This window comes from Halictus rubicundus, chromosome 4 (assembly GCF_050948215.1).
Source record: "Halictus rubicundus isolate RS-2024b chromosome 4, iyHalRubi1_principal, whole genome shotgun sequence".
NCBI lineage: Eukaryota > Metazoa > Arthropoda > Insecta > Hymenoptera > Halictidae > Halictus > Halictus rubicundus.
In genome coordinates this window covers 11,036,448-11,057,320 of record NC_135152.1, presented here as the reverse complement: position 1 = coordinate 11,057,320, position 20,873 = coordinate 11,036,448, and the positions used below count along the sequence as shown (strand labels likewise).

Here is a 20,873-nt window from a genome sequence, read left to right as displayed (position 1 = left end):
CAACGAAACTATCCGCGGCCCGTAAAAAAAATCCTCGTAATCAAATCTCTTGAGCGCACGGGGTAGGTGCTTCTGAAATTTTAATAAAAGGTGAACAACGGCGGGGCCAATTTTAGTCAGAGGGGGGGGAGTGAGGGGCGGTTCTTTCTCCCTCCCAGGTAATAGGATAAAAACATCCCCTCGAGGGTGTACACAATGGCTCGTTCTGATTTTCGTGAACGATGCACTTTTTTTCTGAAGCACGACCGTGCCTAATCGTGGCCTCCATCGATTCTTTCGACACCTACCCAAACTATCCACGCCCCTCAATCCAACCGGAGCTTAAACCACCACCCAGCCACACTAACCTGCCTCCCCCCCCCCCTCTCCTCCTCCTCCTGCTCACCCATTGACTCTCTTTTCTTGACCCTCTCGGTTTAACCCAGTTTTCTCTGCGGTTCTTACGTATGCATTTTTCATTCCTTTCAGCACTCGAGGCGGCATCGAGACTTCACTGTGGCTGAAAGCTACGATGCGTCATCGTCCAAGAGCGACAACCCCACGATGACGATATCGCCGCCGATCGATCAATCCCCGCTTCCCGAGGAGTCATTCTCGCCTGAAAGTAAGTAACGATTAAATCTGGCCGCGTGGAATTCGCGGATAAGACTCTCTTTGTGGCCCCCCGAGTGCCAATGGAAGATTAATCGAAACGTAGGGAAACCCCCGATATCGCGCCGCCCGAGAAACGTTGGGTCCTCAATGGAATTAGAATGCTTTCCCTGTATCAATACCCAAAGTACCTACTTCCTACTCCTTTGTGAAATCTGTTGAACTTTCTTCTGGACAAACAACAAAATTGCTACTTACTTCTGTTTCCTCAAGCAATTATTCTATTAACATCTTACACGTCGAATCTGCGAATTACATTGTCACTGAACGTCGCAGAAAATGTCGAGTGTTGACACAAGGATTGAGAAAGTATGTAGATCAAATCGTACAGTGACATCTTGTTCTAATTTATTTAGAATATTTATAATTCTTCTTCTTCCATCGACAAACTTCTGTACATTTATATGAGCTCTGTTTGAATATTTCTCAAAATGTTGTACCTCCTTGAAGGGGGTGATCCCAGAGGTCATTTGTAGTAACTTTTTCCTTTGCGAAAATGTTCTCCGTGCTTTCGTTAAGGAGTTATTAAAGAAAAATAGAGTCCTATCAGAGCGCGGCTACGGCGGACGGAGTCTGGCTCCGCCAATGCCAACGCAGGGCTCAGCGCGAGTCGTTGTAGCAGAGCTCTGATTGGTCTCTGTTTTTCTTTAATAACTCCTCAACGAAAGCACGCAGAACATTTTCGCAAAGGAAAAAGTTACTTCAAATGACCTCGGGAATCACCCATTTGAAGAAAGTACAACATTTTTGGGACATCATATATACAGTTGAAACACTTCAACGAAAATGACACGAGGAAAAATATTAACACAAGTATCGCGAATTTAGGAAATATTAACACGAGTATCGACCAATCAGAGCGCGGCTACGGCGGACGGAGTCTGGCTCCGCCAATGCCAACGCCAGGCTCATCGCGAGTCATTGCAGCCGCGCTCTGATTGGTCTCTGTTTTTCTTTAATAACTCCTTAACGAAAGCACGGGGGACATTTTCGCAAAGGAAAAAGTTACTTTAAATGACCTCAGGAATCACCCCTTTGAAGGAGGTACATTTCTGGGACTCCCTGCGTAAAAAATTTAGGACACAGTATATAAATAATGGCAACGCTTAAGATGACTGACATGGCTAAAATGGCTGACTACTGAAACAATTACCCTGCTCGTGAAATAGTAAAATTTGGCTTGGGGATGGTAAAACACAGAAAATAAAATAAATTCTTTATGAAGGTCCTTTCAAAGGTAGCTCAGAAGTGTCTTAAATGCAGGCGTAGAAGAAATCGTGTACAGCATTCTCTCAAGCCGTATACTTTGTTACGATACATAGACTTCAACAGCCTTTTGCATATTTTCCTCATTCTACTCGACGTAAATTCTTGTCGGCGTGTTCAAGAGAGAAAAACTTTCAGTTTCTTCGAATTTTATCAAATGCTTAAATCACCACTGGAACGATTTAGGAAAGCGTAAAGTAGAGTCATTCGGGAAACTTTTCAGCACCTTATGAAACGCTTAATTTAATCTCTAGATGAATATTAATATGCAAGGAATGAATAAGTAAAATATGGAAAATTTAATTGATATACAAGAGAGTATACTGGAGGCATTTTTAAAAGTGAAATTGCTTACTGTATGAAACAGATCAAGAACATAGATGACAGAAAATTTCTCATAAATTGAAAAATCGATGCCGAAATTGAGGAGTGTTAGTATTGATTTATCGAGTTCGTTAGCAAAATGGAAACAGCACGAAGCAATAACTACTATAAAAATAGCTTGTAGAGACGACAAATTGTTGATACAAACATGTCGCTAAATATTACACGTAATAAATAACAGCGAATTAATCCGTGGAATGATGAAAGTGCATTTGGCAACTTTCTCCTGCATACGAAGAAGCAATTAGCGCCTCATATTGCAACTTTTTCCATTCCCCTGTTGCAAATTCAAAGATGCATCCTTGCACAACAAAACGTTTCATAGTACAACAATCAATATGAAGTCAAAATATTGACGAGAACATAAATGTATGGTTTACAGAACAGTTAATTTATTTGTTCGAGCAAATTTAATTGCTGCAACGTGTAGAACGAAAACTTGCGAAAGAGCCGTTGTTTACAAAAGGCAGATAGAATTGGGCACGCGTGCAGTATTAGAATGTTTCGTTTTTCATTTGTATGCCCATACATATTCCCGCAGGAGGTTGGAAATTTTAATTACGTTGCATTCAATGAATTTCGAGAACCAACGAAATTGAGATATCACAATAACGTGAAACTGTTACGCAAAATGCTTAAAAATCGAAAAATCGATGCTGATTGAGTTGGTAATTCGATCGTTAGCAGAATTTAATTCGCGCGTTCTGCCGGTGGTTTAAACGTACAAGTGCCAAATTTTACGATCATCGAAAACGGTTTCACGTTTAACGCTGGTATTTTTAATCATTTACACACCGGAAAAATATTTTGTTAGTACATCTCATTTTAGCCGGGGCACGAAGAACAGAATCCCTTCGACTAAATAAACGCAATTTACTTTGATTAAATGAAACGTTGCTTATTTTTGACCGGCAATTTTTGCATTTACAACTGCCTTTCGTTTTAGTGAAATTGAATTTTCGTTTTGCTGTGCTGGAATTGTTTAAAAAGAACTTTTAGGAGAATGTGTGCGCCTGCGAACAGTTCGTTGATCGTGTTGATGGTTATTGGCAAACAGCGAAATGGGAAGCGGAGAGTACGAAGAATATAAGAAACCATATTAAATGTTGGACTGAGATTTGCTCGGAAAATATTTAAATAAATTCTTCATTGCCTACTTCAGCTCTGGCTGCTATGTATCTTTCCAACGCAAAGGATAAATCCGGAAAATTAAAACAAGTCATTACGGAAATGTAACGGCTGACAAACTTTCCACGAAAATTTGTTGTTCCCTCTTTAAGTGGGAATACAAGAAGCCCGCATTGCTCGCGGGCCAGCTCGCAGAATTTATTCTCATAGGGGAATGCGTTCCGGCGAACTCGAATTTCGTACATCCGTGTAAAAGTTTCATTAAAAACAGGAATGTTATTTCGTGCCACGTGCGGGCCGAGCAACAAACATAAAAAACCATGGCTCGGGTATTACGAGGAGGATATACCACCTACAAGACTCGGCCGTTGCTGAAGCAACGTTCTGCGAGGGGACTAAAAATTGAAAGGGACCAACAAACGCGTCAGCACGTCGGAAAAAATTAATGAACGCGTTTACACGCGTTTGGCCCGCAGGCCTCGCGCAGAATTAAAAAATTCGGCCATTAGCGTCACCTCTACCGCGAACTTTTTTTCCCCGCATTCGCGGGTATCCCTCTGGAAGCTGTTTTCCGTTGCTTTTCTCCAAAGACGAGTCGGATATCTCCTAATTGAGACTATGTATACAATTTACCGCGCACAATGAGACCCGTTCCAAGCTTAGATCTGTTCTCGCTCTCGGCTTAAAATGGCGGATGAACAGGGACAATGTGTTCAGGGTATTGACAATTAACTTTAATAACTCTTCATCTCGGGAAGATAATTAAGACATCACCTAACCACAATTCCATCGAAAATCAATAAGACATATTAGTATATAATTGTCGTCACTCTTCAGATTTTATCACAGAATTCCGAGAAGCCCAACGCACTTCTGACAAGTTCCCTTTTCAAAAACGTAATTGAAATTCTCTTCTCTGCAAATTTGCACACCGGCTATCTAATTATTATCTTTTGCGAATAAAACTGTGTCAACTTTGGACTAATTATTATTATTACATACACTGTAAAAATTACTAATTTTAACCCTCGTACCGCCCCGAGGATGAATATTCACCACATTTTCTCGCGTACTTCCCTTAGAAGAGACGGGAAAGGCATTCTTCTTCTCTTTGAAGAAGAATTCATTTTGCTTTGAGTATTTTAGTATCTCCAAACCAAATTCCGCTATTTCCGGCGCCATTTTATGATACCATTTAGTTAATGAATTGTTGCAGAAGGGTTTTCTTGGAATATTGAAACAAGATGTCACGCTATGACCTACATACTTTTTTCAAAAATCATACCAATTTTCCCGGAGGACCCAAAAATTTCTTAAACGGTGCAGCATTCGTCATTTTCAACTATTATTACCACCAGCATACGGATTCTCGTGTTTTCGAAGCACGTCTTCAAGTTTATAATACCGAGATTGTTCGTAGACAGGAAATTCGGCGAAACTAGATCGCGATTATGGAAAACTAAGATTTATAAATGGAGTCCGGAGGCAGTAAAAAAACTCGAGACAGGATTATAACGATAGTAAATGGCGATGCCGTGATTTTTCTGCCCGTAGTTGACCCGCGCGAGAAGAAGTTAATGGCCCCGCGTACGCGAATATGCTTGAGGAAGCCGTTTCGCGTTGCTTTTCTTCGGATACAAGTCGGATATTTCCTAATTGAGTTATTGTTCGCTGACTATACAATTGACCGCGTACAATGAGGACTGTTCTAAGCTCAGATCCGCCGTCTTCGCTCTCAGCGGCCGCTTAAAATGGCGGACAAAGAGGCCCGTAGTTTCGGACAATGCGTCGCGTAACGAGATTCGAATAATCGTACCAATAATAAACGTTTCTGGGACACCGGGACGCAATTTCCACGTCGGATATTCGCTTCACAGGTATTGTATCTTGAGAATGAAGCACACCGCGACGGTGATGATCAATGCGCCGATGATTTGAATGCCAACGGAGACCTTCGTGGCTGTTTCTTGTTCCGATTCGCGAAACCGTGCGACTCTGTTCGCGATTCGGTTCCTCTTCAGGCTAAATTATACGCTGCGAGGATCCCGTACAAGATCAGCCCGGACATTAGTATTATCACGACCACGCAAATTATCCCGCACATCGTACGTGAACATCGCCAAATGGAGAACGAACTTCATTGATTCGTCTGTTCAGCGTTTGCGAGCAATTTCCGGTTGTGCTAGAGGAGAGCTGCCAATATCGTAGCACTTGAGAGATTAGGTATGCATTTTTGAAGGAGTATGTTGGTCAGGTGATGTCGGTAGGTCGGGAGGGATATCTTGGGGTGCTTCCACAGATCTCTAGGGGGAGGTTAGAGGGGATCGTGGGAAGTGTAGGAAAGGGGGAAGGGGATCTAGAGACTTCCTAGGTCTCTAAGAGAAGTGAAGAGAAGATTTAGGGAAGGAAAAGGTGGAGTAGGTCCAGGGGTGGCGAAGTAAAGGGTGGAGGGAAAAGAAACTGAGGAAGAAGAACCAAGGTCCACCAAGCTCCACCTAGGTTCACTGGTGACCTACGTACGATCCAGGTATACCAAGGCCACCAAGGCCCCCCTGAAGCTACCGACGGACTGACAATATTTGGCATATAATAATATATTTACACATAATGGTCGTTGAGCGCTGCGTTGTCGTCGGAAAATGTCACATTCACGAAAATGTCTAATGTGATTCCAAAACATACTGCAACAAGCACATACACATTTTAAACAGATGTGGTCCGCGAGAAGATGCTGCAATAGTTGTCCAATTTTTTAGATAATGGGATCAACAACGTCGCATAAGTTGCATCGGTTGCGCCTGGCATTTTCAGTTCAATTTCGAAGGCTCAACACAATACACTGTTATGAGAAAACGGTTCCATTAAAGAGATAATAAACTGTTGATAAAATATTTATCGCACGATGCTCGTATAATAAATAACAACGAATTGATCCACGGGATACGGTTTAGGTGACCAGCGCACATTTCGCTTTCTCCTGTCAAATTGTTGCACATGAATAGTCCACGAGTGAAAGCCTGATCCATTTATTTTGGCGCACTGTTCTGTCAGTTTCTTTGTTTTATTGTTGTTAGAGTTCCACTCGTCATGGTAATAAAATCGTTTGCACCCAACAGTGAGGAGAAACAAAACGGACAATGAACGTCAGTTCGAATCGAATGTTCGTGTGTGTCTTTATGCACAGAAGCATGGCATTTTTTTAGTCGAGCTCTTGGCTTAACGTTACAAAAGTTTATTGAAATTTATGGACACAATGGTACAATCATTCGACGCGCAGAATATTCTCCGAGAGATTGGATTCAAAATTATAAGGTTGCTTAAAAAGACTGCAATTTTCTAGGATAATTATTTAAATGCATTTGTGCCTCGTTGGCGTACTTCGTCCCGGCGAAATTCGTTCGGCAAATAAATGAAGAGGTTTTTATCCGCCTTAAACGAAAATGGGGAAAAATTGAAAAACTTGTTTACCGTTGCGGAAAGTATTTACCTCCGCGTTTCCATTCGAGACAAAATTATCCAGCGAAATATTTACAAACGGTCTCGCTGGTCTGCAGAAACCTTCGACGTTATTCGGCAAATACGCGCGGGAAGTTCGTTGAAATTCGGCGGATAGTTTACAAACAGCGGAGCTGTTTCGCCGATGGTTTGCAATCGCCTTGAAAAAGCGAGAACCAACGAGACGATAACCTTTGCTGCGAATAATTGCAGGGGCGCACACGCGCCAACTCCGCAGTGTATTAATTAACAAAATGAAATATCATCGGTAAGCTGTTCCCGAGTTTATTTATTCTTCGACTACGGCCCCGAATACGCCCGACGCGACGTTGAAAATCAAATGTAATCGATGCAACGTTAACTGTAATCGCGGGTTGCAATCGGCACGAGCAACGCGGAATTATCAGAAAATAATTGAGACCCCCCCCGCGCGCTTGACGGATGCGCAACGTTGCATTCTCATCACCGATATAATTACCCGCTGCTTTGTTACGAATTTTACCGGAGGAAAATCAACGGTGACTAACGTCGATCACAGCCGCTCGTATTAATTTACGCCGATTCCCGTGTTTAAAATGTTTGCTCTCTCTCTTATGTAACGCGACGGACACGACAAATCCGACGATCGGATTTATCTGTCATCGCTTACTCGAAAATTCAACACATTTATCGTGACAAATAAATCGGGCGCGTGTATTTTTCAGCGACCCGCAGAATTCTGTTGAAACAGACAAATCGTTAACGATCGCTTCGTTATGTCAACGATTTCCGACGGATACATCCTCCCTACAAAACAGAGTAAGGCAGTGGAAGCCTCTGGTTATTTTATTTCTACAAAACGTGTCTTCATATTTACGAAAGCATTATAAAATGCTTCCAACATTTTTTGATTCGCTGTTTAACGTTTTCCAACGAGTCTACAGTCCCTCCAAAATAACAAGCGAACCTAGTTTATCGGCTTCCTATAAAACATGTCTTCCGAATCTTAAAATGCACACAAACATTATAGAATGTCAATTTATCAACAATTTAGCTGTTTTTTTCTACGCTGATTTCATACGTGGGTACGCGTGGTCAAAGTTCGTTGGGGCTCATAAATTACATATACGGAAGAGAAGGATGCAATAAAGTAATGGATTCGTTAACCAAAACATTATTTCATTTTCGTACGAGAAGATTACAAAATTATACATTCTCTATTGCGATGCCATTACGAATTGGAAATGCACAAAGGAGAGAAGCCTGTTTCCGAGGCATGTACTTTGGGAACACTCTTCGTCTCGGAAAGTAATTAAAGAATCTCCTAACCGCGGTTGCATCGAAAATCAATAACAGAGTACATAATTACCGCCACGTTGCAGATTGTGGAAGTTGCATTTCGGGGAAGTTCTCGTTTCAACAACTTAATTGAATCTCATCTCTGTATCTACTTATTGTCTTTTGTGAATAAAACTATGTTGACTTCAGACGAATTATTATTATTATTATTCCAGAGGATAAATATTTACATTTTCCCTGTTTCGATACTGTAAAACGTTTAATCTCTTTCTGATTGCGCTTCATAAAAGCGTGACCTACTTTAACCTTTGTCCTCTTGGAAGAAGAATTCAACTTATTTTCAGTGTTTTAGTATTTACAAACCAAATTTCACTATTCCAGCAACCATTTTGATACCATTCAGTTGTAATCGTTGTGTAAATGGATTTTCTTGGAATATTGAAACAAGATGTCACCCTATGACCGACATACTTTTTTAAGAAATCGTACCAATTTTCCCCGAGCACCCAAAATTTCTTAAACGGTACAGCATTCGCCATTTTCACCTATTATTATCTCCAGCATTCGGGTTCTCGCGTTTCCGGTAAACGTCTTTGAGTTCACGATGACGAGGTTATTCCTAGATGGAATATTCAGCGAAACTAGAAAGCGATCATGGAAAGTAAGATCTACAAATGGAATCCGAAGATAGTAAAGAGTTCAAGACAGAGTTATAACGATAAAAAATGCCGACTCCGCGACTTTTCCGCCCAAAGTGGATTCCTGTGCGAAGAGGTTGATGCCTCGCGTGCGCGAATAGTCTTCGGGAAACCGTGTCGGTTGTTTATCCTCGACGATAGGTCGGATATTTCCTAATTGAGTTATTGTTCGTTGACTATGCAATTTACCGCGCACAATGAGGACCGTTCGAAACTTAGACCCGCCGTTTTCACTCTGAGCGGCCGCTTAAAATGGCGGACAAAGGGGCCCGTGGTTTCGGACAATGCGTCGCGCAACGAGACTCGAGTAATCATGTTTTCGGCCAACTTCTTCAAGTTCACAGTGGCGAGGTTGTCCCCGGATGATAAACTCGATGGAACTGGATCGCGTTCACGGAAAGTAAGATCTATAAATGGGAATCCGGAGGTAGTAAAGTGCTCGAGGGGAGAATTACGACGACGGGGAATGACGATTCCGCGATTTTTCTGCCCGCAGTTGATCCCTGCGCGAAGAAATATTGCGGCCCCGGCAGGGAATGCGAACTTTCGCCGAACGGCACCGTGGCCCTTTGCGTCTGCACACGGAAATGTCCACGGAGGCATCGACCCGTGTGCGCGAGCAACGGGAAAATCTATGCCAATCACTGCGAACTCCATAAAGCCGCCTGCATCGCCGGCTCATCCTTGACCAGAAGCAGACTTATGAGGTGTCTGCATCACGGTGAGCCCGCTAACAGAAGTATACCGGACGATAAAGATACCTCTGCGCAGGGAAACTAGCGAGATCGTAAACAGTACACGTTGTCAGAGTCGTTTCCATATTTTAACAATTCTTGTTGCAAACTTTGCGCGAGAATATAGTGCACGGAAAGTTTAATACCTGGAAACGTAGAGTAAAAGGGGTTTTGTTAAGGGCGCACACTTCAAATGCAAAAATTTCTGTTGGAAGAATAACAGCGACGATCTTCGCGATACTATTCATTGGATACTGTCGCTGTTAGGGACAAATTTTAATTTTTATATTTTATAAGTGGGACTGTAAGAAAGAAGAAGTGCGAACCCGGCGAAAATACAATAAAATGTCTTAGATATGGAGAACGCGCACATCCGGAGGAGTCAGCACGCGAACCGGACGTCCTCGAAGTCACAGATGGTCAGTTACCCGAGGTCCCAGAACCAGAAGAAGAATAGCCTGAAGGATAACTCGATCCCGGAGAAGGAGGACCCGGACAACGAGTGCTCGAACCAGGAATACGAAATAATGAAGGTATCGGGAGAAACGAGGCCCCCGCGTTGTCCTAATATCCGCTTCCTTAGAGTATTGTTTTGAGTAAACGTACATCGCCAAGCCAGTAACAACTTGTTCCCCGGCGCAGGATAATTTGCTGCTGTACAACCACGCGAGATTAATGGCTCAAGACAACCATAGCAAGGAGTATCTTGTCAGTATTATGTTTTCTCACTACGATCGAAATAACAACGGGAACCTGGAGCGCGAGGAACTCGAACAGGTACGTTACCCGCAATTTCATCCCCCGGCCAATAATCTTCTTCTTACCCTCTCGCGATTCCACGCTCGTAACTCTCTGTACGATAATCGCCGAATCCTAGATCGCGGAAAACGAGGATCTCGAGGAGCTGTGCCGGGGATGTAGTCTGGGGCATATGATCAGCTATGACGACACCGACGGAGACGGCAAACTGGATGTCAACGAGTTCTACATGGCTTTCAGCAAGCTCTACAGTGAGTTCGTCTTCCTGCTTTTGCGAATCACCGCTGACCAATTTTGTCAGAAAGTACGGTGAAACTGATTCTTATTTCCGCGAACCTGCAAATCGCTTTTCTTCCTCATCCACTTCGGCATCTTGAGAAATTTCATTAAAGCTCTCCCCAACTTTGAACATTTTCGCTGCTTTCACTGCAGCAGCTACGCGAACGATTCTATAGATTCCTTCGACGGTATGTTTTGTTATATCGTTATAGACATTTGAACGTGTTCGAACAATGTTTCGACCTCTAGACGCCTTTAACGCAGCCAACTTTCTATGGGGCGCGGAGCTTTATACGAAATAAAAAGTTTCTTAAATTCCGTAGATTCCCTAAAACTTTCTTCAATTTTTTTTTATATCTTCGCAGTTTTATTATTTCCTATTGTTTTCACCTATTACCAGTAACTCACCTATTCATTTTTATCGTGAACGCATAAAATCTAATTAACGATCTGAGGCAAAATATAACTGCACCACATAATAGTGTGCACTTTCTTCCTTTTAGATTAAATTAGCGCGTTAAAGGTTTTTCATTCCGTGTTTTATAGCATTATAAACACTTAAACATGTTGTACAATGTTTGAGAATTACGAGGCTCCTTTAATGCGCCAACTTTCTTTAAACACCGTTCCACCGGATTCAAATGTTTATATTGTTAGGAAATCATCGTTTACATTCGTGAGGTCGGTATCGTATTTTAAACAGTAAAGCACTGTTCGAAGAAAATGACAAACCCATCTATCATAATTGAATACCCTTATTGCGCCAGGATAAATTACACGAAATTAATTTTATTACCCATCATTAATTGATTATTACTCTCACTTTTATGTTTCCCTTCTCTCCACGCTTGTCCATCTCTCAAGGTCAGACCAACTTCCAACAGCATCTTTAATTAGGAATTTCATAACTCCTTCAACATATGCACTTTCAATTAATGTAATAAAATTAATTTTATCGCTACTCGAACAACATATCTTGCATAATTAGAAAGTTTCAAGATTCGTTATATAGTTCTATTTCCACTAACGAGGACATGAACGTAAACATTCCCCACCGTACAGCCTGATCTCTATCGACCAAACTGATAAACTCATTTTAATACGATGTCGTATCTGTTTGATCGTTAGAAATCTTCTTATCGTGCTATTGGAGGGGACGCAAGATGATTGTATTATAATAATCTTTTTCTCGCATAATACGTCTATATTTCAAGTCCACGAAAGTTTCCGGGCAAGATAAGAAATTCATTTTACTTTTCAATGCCCGGCGTATCTTTGAATGGCAATAGTATCAATATCAACAAAAAACGGAACGGTGCGATAAGTTTTCCCGAAACGATGGGCTCCGCTCGTTCGCAACGTTCCGGCTGATGGAGCTCTTTCAACTGCGGGTTATTCGAGGAAAAAAAATCCCAGGCGATATCTCATCCTCCTTATTCCCCGGATCTTTCACCCTCCGTGATTTTGTTCTATTCTCCCGAGGCAAAGTGAAGCTGAAGGGGTGAAGATCCGCTGACGTTGACACAATTAAATCGAAAGTTAGAGAGGCACTCGACAGGTCCGCGCGGACAAAAACCGACACCCACCCCCCAATGAGATGTTTTCAGAGCTCGTTGCAATCTTCGATCCGACGGGCGTTATCGGCGGATTATCGCGACGAAGACTATATCGGCAATTAACTTTATGTGTATCGACACCGTTGACCCGTTGCTCGTGGTAGGTCATCGGTAATCAACGATGATGGGCAATTACCGCGGGCAACCGTATGATAATCCGCAATGTTTGTAAACTTACCGACACTATTAACGATTTGCATAAATAGACGATCTTCGACGAAGTTCATGAACGGTCACTCCGGCTGAATCATTTCACTTTAGCGTGTGTATCTTTTTTCGGACAATGCTCCAAATCAGGCTAGCCCCTCTGTTATTTATCGCCAGATTTCGGACATTTCTCCTCGGCAATTCCCTCTCTGTGCATATTTTTGTCCCTGTCTAATGGAAATAGCGGATTTATCGTGTTCGCGATCGGTACCGATGCAATATGGCCGACGCGGATGACTATCGACGACGTCAGAGCGTTTATTAAGCCCGGGGTGCGATGATTTATAGGCGTTTCGGTGGTGTCTCTCGACAAGTCTCTCGAAGTGAATCACATCGCGGCGAGAGTGGGCGATAACATTGATATCAAGTGCGATGTCACCGGCACGCCGCCGCCTCCATTAGTATGGCGGCGCAACCAGGCCGATCTGGAAACTTTGAACGAGCCCGAGGTACGATTACCAGCCGTCCTAATTACTTTCGAAATAAAATAATCGTTCTTTGATAACCACCATAAAAGGAAACTTTCCCGGTTTAACGACTTTCATCTCCTTCGCAGATACGGGTCTTCAACGACGGCAGCCTCTATCTAACGAAAGTGCAGCTGATGCACGCCGGTAATTACACCTGTCACGCAATTAGAAATCAGGACGTCGTGCAGACCCACGTTCTGGCCATCCACAGTAAGTTTCCCTCGGCTGTTGTTAAGCGTAACAGCGCGTTATCGATCCTGTTGTCCATCCGCAGCGGTTCCCGAAGTCGAAGTGAAACCGAGCTTCCAGTCGAAACGCTTGAAGGAAGAGGCGGTCGTCAAGTGTCACGTGGCCGGGGAGCCGCTGCCGCAAGTCCAGTGGCTGAAGAACGACGAGCCTTTGAGCTCCGATCCGTTGAGCAAGTACGAAATCATCGGGAACGGTACGAAATTGATCATCAAGAATGTCGGCTACTCTGACACCGGGGCCTACATGTGCCAAGCGAGCAGCATCGGTGGCGTCACCAGGGACATTAGCAGTTTGGTCGTTCAAGAACAACCGACACCCAGTGAGTCAACTCCGTAAACATGCTATTTCACCTTCCTGCGAAAGACATGATCGATCTTTAATGACCGATTTGCCAACGGAAATCGTGTGCGCGCTCGCGTTAACTCCAGAATCCCAAGGTTTTCCAAGTGATCGAAACTCTGCAACTCTGAAGAGAAACTGCCGACTACCTTCTCGAACGACAGATCTACACAGTAATATCGTGATTAGACTGTGGATCTTTATGCTAAATAAAAATTGTCTGTGGGGATTGCAAGAAATAATATATTGGCATACCTAAATTCTTTTAAACACCTACTCGACTCTGCTGTAAATGCATAAAATCCGCAGTCTAGTTGTAATTAACCAAGACGTATGCCCATTAGATTCGAGAAACTGAAGTCGACTCTGAAGAGAGACTTTCAATTACTTTGTTGTATAACAGATCTGCACGGCAATGTTGTAATTGACCACGACGTATGCGCATTAGACTCGAGAAACCCCGCTTCTTCGAACCGCTCGAAACTGAAGTCGACTCTGAAGAGACTTTCAATTACTTTGTTGTATAATAGAGCGCATTAGCCTCGAGAGACTCAAGTTTTTCGAACCGCTCGACACTAGGTTTACGGAAAAGTGGCTCTTTCGCATTAATTTATAAAAATAACAAGAACGTGCTACCCACATTTTTAGCAATATTTTAAAAATAATATACACCCAAAGAAATAAATTTGCTAAATAATTTCTCACGTACGAATCCTTAGAATCTTAATCATTTTAAATTAAAGATATTAAAACCCGCCATTCTGACAGGTCCCGTGAACCTAGTGGTAAACTGAAATTAACTCTGAATTGACATTTTCAATCACCGTCTCACATTTTCGAAGGTCGCACAGTAATATTTTAACGTCGTTCGTCAAAAATATCAGGGAATTCTGACGAGCCGCGAGTAATTAATACTGATCTCAGTTATCTCCCATCTAGTGACTGCCAGCGAGGAACGCAGGTTCTTCTCCTTCCACGAATGGGGCATTTTGGTCTACGAGCCGTCGGCATGTCGACCTCGTCACGAAATTCGGTCTACCGACATTATTCCTGGCACTCAGGTGAGTTCACTAACCTTGATACGGTGTAATCAATCAGCCGCGTAGAATCATTAGCATAGTTGGGGCTAACGATGCGGCGAGCTATAATAGCCCTGCACTGGACACGAGATGATGTATCCGATGGTTAATAAAAACTTGTCTGCGATGAACGATCGTCAAAAAGTTATACATATATACTTGATTACATTGAATTTCTCTGAGACAACAAGTTGTCAAAATCGGTCTGCATTTTCTTACAGTTTAACGTCTTCGCAAATCAGCCCATCGATCAGTAGAAAACAATGTTCTTTATAGTCTTCGCTGTTACAGTTCACAACATGCTCAAAACATGTTTGCTACCACTTCGCTGCTTACCTTCGACGTTAAAATGTTTCATTAACTCTAGGTTCACGGGACACCTCAAAATGGTGGATTATTGAAATTGTAAATATGCACCCACGAAGAATTATCTAACTTTATTTCTAAAAAATTTAGTCAGATCTTGTTATTTTTATAAAGTAATGTAAAATAGTCGCTTTTAGTGCTCCGTATACCTGAACATTATGTTGACTGTTTGACGCAACAGAGTATATGAAATTAACAGGACTATTCTTGAATAAACAGTGAGACACTGGACGTCGCGTACGAAGGTAATAGCGAACGTGTGAAATAATTAATTGGAGAAACGAAAGAGGCGCGACCTCGTCGCTTTCGATCAGACGTTTGCAAAACAGTTAATAACATGTACCCGCGGAGTGTCACAGTCGAATTCGAAAGTCCGGTAACGCTGGCCGAAACGTGAAATTATGCAATCGTTGTGGGTCCTGCAATTGACTAAAACAAAGGAAAATCGATTTTTTTGGAGGTGGGTTAGCAAGGTATGCTCTGTTCCAGGAACACGTTTGCGGAGCGAAAAGCGTCCCTTGCTCCTGGGGGCGGGCGATAAACGTTGCGAACCGGTACGTCTATGTCAGCCAGCCGGACAAAGACCGAGTGCTCGTTATCAGCGAGATACAAATGGTCGTGGTCGACGTAAGTAAAACGATAATTGTTCTTCGTCGTGTCCACCCTAATTGGACAAACTATCGCGACTCTGGTCTTGCAGGTGATACCGACGGATAAGAATCCTGTTCAGCTTTGGTACGTGCCGGCCCTTGACCAGGTGTGGGTCTTGAACTGGCGAGACGAGAAGGACATCGGCGTGAAGACCGTGCAGGTGATCGAGGACGCCAGTCAGAAGAAGAAACATCATGCTATCCGACCTGAACCTATCGATGCGCAGTTCGACATTATTCGGAACATCTACATACCTGAGCCGCAGGTAGCTATTATTTATACCTAATCAATCTAAATTCGTTCACCATTCATTTCTAGAATTCAAATTTGTTGTAATTTTGTTCAGAATCGTGTCTCCGTTTTAACATGTTCGCTACCACCGTCACAGATAAATCGATCAGTTCCTATAATTCGTCTCATAGAATTTGTTGTCATTTGTTTTATGTATACCCATTATTTGCAGAATCATCCTGTATATTCGGAGAAATCGATTTATCGAATAATTTCCCTTCAGCGCAGCTGCGCAGTCTCGATCAATTTTTATTCGAAATTTTAAAAGATGTCTTTTGAGACTAGTCGAATTAATTGTATACAATTCGTTGTTTAAATTCATAATGCACAGAATGATAGCAAGAGGGTCTATGATTTTTGTCGTGCGTTAATCTGCTTTGAGGTGTATTGGAAAATTCCTGAATACAGTGAATTCTCGTTACGCCATTTGGTCACTGACTCTTAGACGAAATCTGAGGTTGTCGTTGAGCGTCGCATTTGTAATACACAGGGCACGCTGTAAACCTAAGAGTCATATCCGTCTACAAGTCATAAAAGCGTAAAAATGTCTTTCGCCGATACAATGTTGCACGTAGCTCGAGAGACTGCTTTCGAGCTTCGGCCTCTCACCGTAGTGGTGTGGGTAGTTCCACTGACTCCAAATTGTAAGGTTGGCACTGACTCGTAATGAAAATTCACTGTATTGTGCTCAGTTTCGAAGAGGATGGCTTCGGAAGACTCAAACGTGATTTGTACATTCTCCGATCTTTCAGGACATCGAAGATACGTTCAAATACGGTTACGTGAGCCACACGAATCAACGAAGCATGTACAAGCTTGACCTGAAAAACATGAAGTACACGCGCAGCGCTGACCTGAGTTCCTACAATTGTGTCCCGGTGAACGTTCAGTTCTCGATTCTCTGTGAGTACTGTCTTCTCTTTATTCTTGTTTCACCATCTGTACAAGATTCGTATCTGCCATGATTCCTGTCTTTCTCTAGACGGTTTTGTCATAATCGAGTGCCAGGAGCCGATCACCAATCGACCAACGGGTCAACTGCTGTTGGACTACCTCACCGACACAGTTCTAGCTTATAAATCGAATCTCATAGGAAGACCGACGATCTCGCCGGATTCCAGGCATCTTGTCACCCTGGACAAACAGAGCTCGGGCGTGACGCTCGTCGTGCAAGAGATATCACGTAATTTCGAACTATTGTTCTTCTATATTCTCTACAGAACCTGGAAACGTTACCTTCAACAACGAGCATTGTCTTCTGTTTCAGCTACCGGACTGAAATTCGCGTTCGACGTGAAAACAACGTTAAACATCAGCGACATCACTCTTTATCCATCGCAGACGACCCACGGCTACGATATTTATGCCTCGTCCATCGATAAAGAGGACATCCTTTTCCTCGATCTGTCTACTGGTGAGACTCTCAGTGCCTCGACTCCTTCGTATTGATCTTTCCAAGTGCCTCTTTGAGACACGACGGACGGTACCGATACAGACTCGGATCTTTAGGTTCGCGGCCAATAATACTAGATTTATTCCGATCCGATCCTATGTTTATTTATTTTATACCACCATGATCTTTTGGCTAGCTTTCGTTTATTCATGTCCCTTTGAAAATTAAAATCCCCATTGTTAAGGGCTGTTCTTTAAGGAGGTTCAACCGAGCGAATGAATGCTCTTCAGTGTTATCCGGGATAGAGTTAAAAATGTTCAGGGACCGCATGAATCAATCGAGGACCTAATTTGCCAGCAAGATTCCCCCGTACAGCACCGCGAAAGGCACGAATTCCCGGCTGCCGTGATACCCTTTGTTAACCGGCGACCTTAAATCCCGAGAGTGCCTCTGTTTATGCCTCTGCTGGCTTTACTATCTCTGGGTTTACTGTATCGTTACCGTCCACTGTGTCATTCTCGCTGCAATATTGCCCGAATTACCTGCTCCAAAGGGAACAACAGCACTCGACAACCAAGCATCTACTTAATCCCGAGAAACCTCCGACCCCCCCCCCCCCCCTCCCTCGGAACCCTCTTCGAATGATCGGTCGTCTCTTGCAGGCAAAGTGGAGATGATAACCGGCGTCGGGAAAGCAACCCCGCCGAATTTGACCAGATGGGGAAACCCGAACAGGCCGATCGTGCAAAGCGGCATTTTCGGGAAATATATGGTTAGCCCATCGAACGACGCGCTGTTCGTCCTGAACGGGGAAACGAGAACAATAAATTGCGAGATCGGCGGCCTGGTGCATCCCGGTGCAGTGGTATGGTTCACAGTGTCCTTGCATTGAAGGGTTTACCGACAACGATACGCAGAACGTCTAGATAGGATCAGAACGAACATTGGTAAATCGTTGATAACGGACGGGTACAATCAGCGGAAACGATACAGTGTGATCATAAAACGGACACTCGATCAATTAACATCGCACGGCCATTGTTCCTTCCAACGCAAAAGGCAGCGTATCGGTAATATTCGAAAACGCAGGTTTTATAGATTTATAACGCGTACGATTTCTACCTTTGTTCGATAGAGTGAAAAATTGAACGAACACGAACGAGAGATTTATTTCGATTCTAAATAAATAAATATCTGTTTGATTCGAGCTTTTGTACATTGGTCTACGAAGATCTATACATTTACAACGTTCGGATGGTTGTTAGGAAATCGCTTGTAGTCGATTTTACAACCACACACTATATCCATTCCGCCCTTGGTATCTCACGGTATCACGACATTGTTCGGTCGACAAGATAGAGTAAAACGTAGAGCCGTACTCTTTTGTTTAGATTAGAGGAAGAAACGATTGAGAGAAATTTTGAGAAATATATTCTAACAGCAAAACACCATTACTCGTGGTTATCGTTGAATCATTAAAGAAATGTTTCTGCACGCGACGGATACGCTCGCGAATAATTGCAACGTATTTTTGACACCATCGAGCGTTCGAGACAGAAATTTTGATCGTGACGAGAGAGATAGAGAGAGAAAGAGAGGACAACGCGCGAACAATTGTCGCGGGACAGTATCGGTAAGACTTTTTAATGTACATACCAAACGATCGTCTTTTACATGCATATTTAACGTATCTAATCGTTACCCTACCGGTGGCCTTAGTTTCTCTCGATTCTGCATATCGTCTCCGTCTTTGTATCTATATACTTAAACTTCCTTCGGATGAATTTTCAATGGCTATAAATGGTACGATTAGTTTTTCCAGTTAGTGGTTCTAGAGTAACCGATATATCATATCCGACGCAGACTACAAAAGGTACAGAAAACAATCGCGACGAGAGTCAACGTTTTGTTGGAACACCGACACGATGCTGAGAGATATTGACACAGTTCGAGGGGCACATTTTTTGGCTGAACTTATTTTCTTTACGAGTTAAAGGTGAGAGATCTGTATCCGACACCTTCGCTAAGAATAAAACAAAACAAACGCAACTGAAAGATGTGCCTTCCGAGGAACGGTAGTTCTATCTAAATAACATTCTTTAGTATCATCAATATCGAAAGATATTCTCACTCGTCGCCATTTCTACGCCCAGTCGAAAATTCGATTCGAGACTAATGACTCCAGAACAAAATTTCGGGTGTCCGACAAATTGTTTTATTCGTTATTATACTTCGAGAAATCCCCGTTTTGTAAAACTGATCTCTCCCGAGATCAAAAATACGTTATAGCCGATCGTTCATTCGCAAATTGTACATGCTATCTCATTAGGTAGAAAACGAATAGTCGCGAACTTACACGATCCGAGGAAAAAAAAATATTCAACAATTCGATCTCCGCGGTTTTTACAATGAAACATCACGAACATTATTATGGTACGGTTATCAGGTCATGGACAGCACACTGACAACGGATATGATGATGATGTATGATAACGCATGCGTGTGTCCCTGTGTGTATGCGTGTGAATACGAACATTGCGTATTACGATTATGATGATGATTATTATTATTATTATTCTGATGGTGAAAACAAGTAAAATGAATATCTTGTAATAAAATTACAACAAAACTAATTTAATAAATAATCTGCAAATACAACGTTTGTTTTTGCTACACAATGTACATGCAGATTACAAATATATATATGTATATGTATATACATACTACACACACATATATATGTATATATATATACATATGTATATGTTAGCAGTCTTGTATCCGTCGGGTAAAAAGGAAAAAACAATGATACAGTGAATGGTTACACTCTGTCGTTAAACGGGCATATTTTTATGTGTCTTCTAGTCGTAACGATCACCTTTTATTCGCTAATAAATTAACGTCTGTTCAAAATCCTGGAGTCTATGTTTAATCACCTACTGTACAAATTCGACGCACACGTTTACACGTTTATCGGCTGTTATGAATAACTCCTCAGTCCTCCCAGGTATATATATATATTCATGTATGTATGTTAATATATGAACATATATTAACAGTACCACATACAAACTCTCGTTATTGACAATCGACCGTGCCATTGGCGATTTTTCAATGACTACGAAAAACAGTATATTCCGTGGTTTACAACAAACGTTCACCGGAAGAGACGCATACACCTCTGCTCCTAACGATAAATTCGGCAGTCAACGAATGGGCGCGATTTATCAGATAGTACGGTTCTTTCTTTGCTACCACTGTCTGTGGGATGCTCGCAAGAGGAGGAGCCCCGAGATGACGAGAAACAGGTGAACGCAAGAGAGGAAGAAGGTACACGAAAAGGAGACTGGCCATGAACAGATCGCCAGGAAAAATAGACAATAAAATTTCTGGGCAGTTTTCCATTCAATACGGTGCAGTTCGATAAACGTGTCGACGGAACACTTGAGAAACCGTTCCATTAACTCCCCGCAACCCTTCCCTTTCCCCACTTTCTCTGTCTTTTCACTAACACTTTCCCAGAATCTCCAGGTTCTTCGA

The 20,873-nt window shown here is 42.5% G+C and overlaps 1 protein-coding gene across 2 annotated transcripts in view; it reads left to right on the top strand.

Moving 5' to 3' along the window:
* The window catches only part of Fstl5 (follistatin-like 5), a 140,245-nt gene extending 119,378 nt beyond the window's left edge, over positions 1-20,867 (top strand). Inside the window, exons 3-18 of one of the 2 annotated variants that reach the window (XR_013082120.1) lie at positions 469-604; positions 9,397-9,621; positions 9,989-10,167; positions 10,277-10,411; positions 10,512-10,644; positions 12,784-12,944; positions 13,052-13,175; positions 13,240-13,533; positions 14,493-14,614; positions 15,488-15,625; positions 15,699-15,914; positions 16,693-16,843; positions 16,923-17,123; positions 17,208-17,354; positions 17,996-18,280; positions 18,725-20,867. Coding sequence is in view for 1 of the 2 variants with exons in the window: in XM_076786641.1 (XP_076642756.1) it covers positions 469-604; positions 9,397-9,621; positions 9,989-10,167; positions 10,277-10,411; positions 10,512-10,644; positions 12,784-12,944; positions 13,052-13,175; positions 13,240-13,533; positions 14,493-14,614; positions 15,488-15,625; positions 15,699-15,914; positions 16,693-16,843; positions 16,923-17,123; positions 17,208-17,354; positions 17,996-18,225 (2,592 nt within the window). In the remaining variant the exon portion in view is untranslated. Of the gene's footprint in view, positions 1-468; positions 605-9,396; positions 9,622-9,988; positions 10,168-10,276; positions 10,412-10,511; positions 10,645-12,783; positions 12,945-13,051; positions 13,176-13,239; positions 13,534-14,492; positions 14,615-15,487; positions 15,626-15,698; positions 15,915-16,692; positions 16,844-16,922; positions 17,124-17,207; positions 17,355-17,995 lie in introns of both variants that reach the window. The other variant, XM_076786641.1, reaches the window with a different exon arrangement.
* The last annotated feature ends 6 nt before the right edge of the window (positions 20,868-20,873 follow it).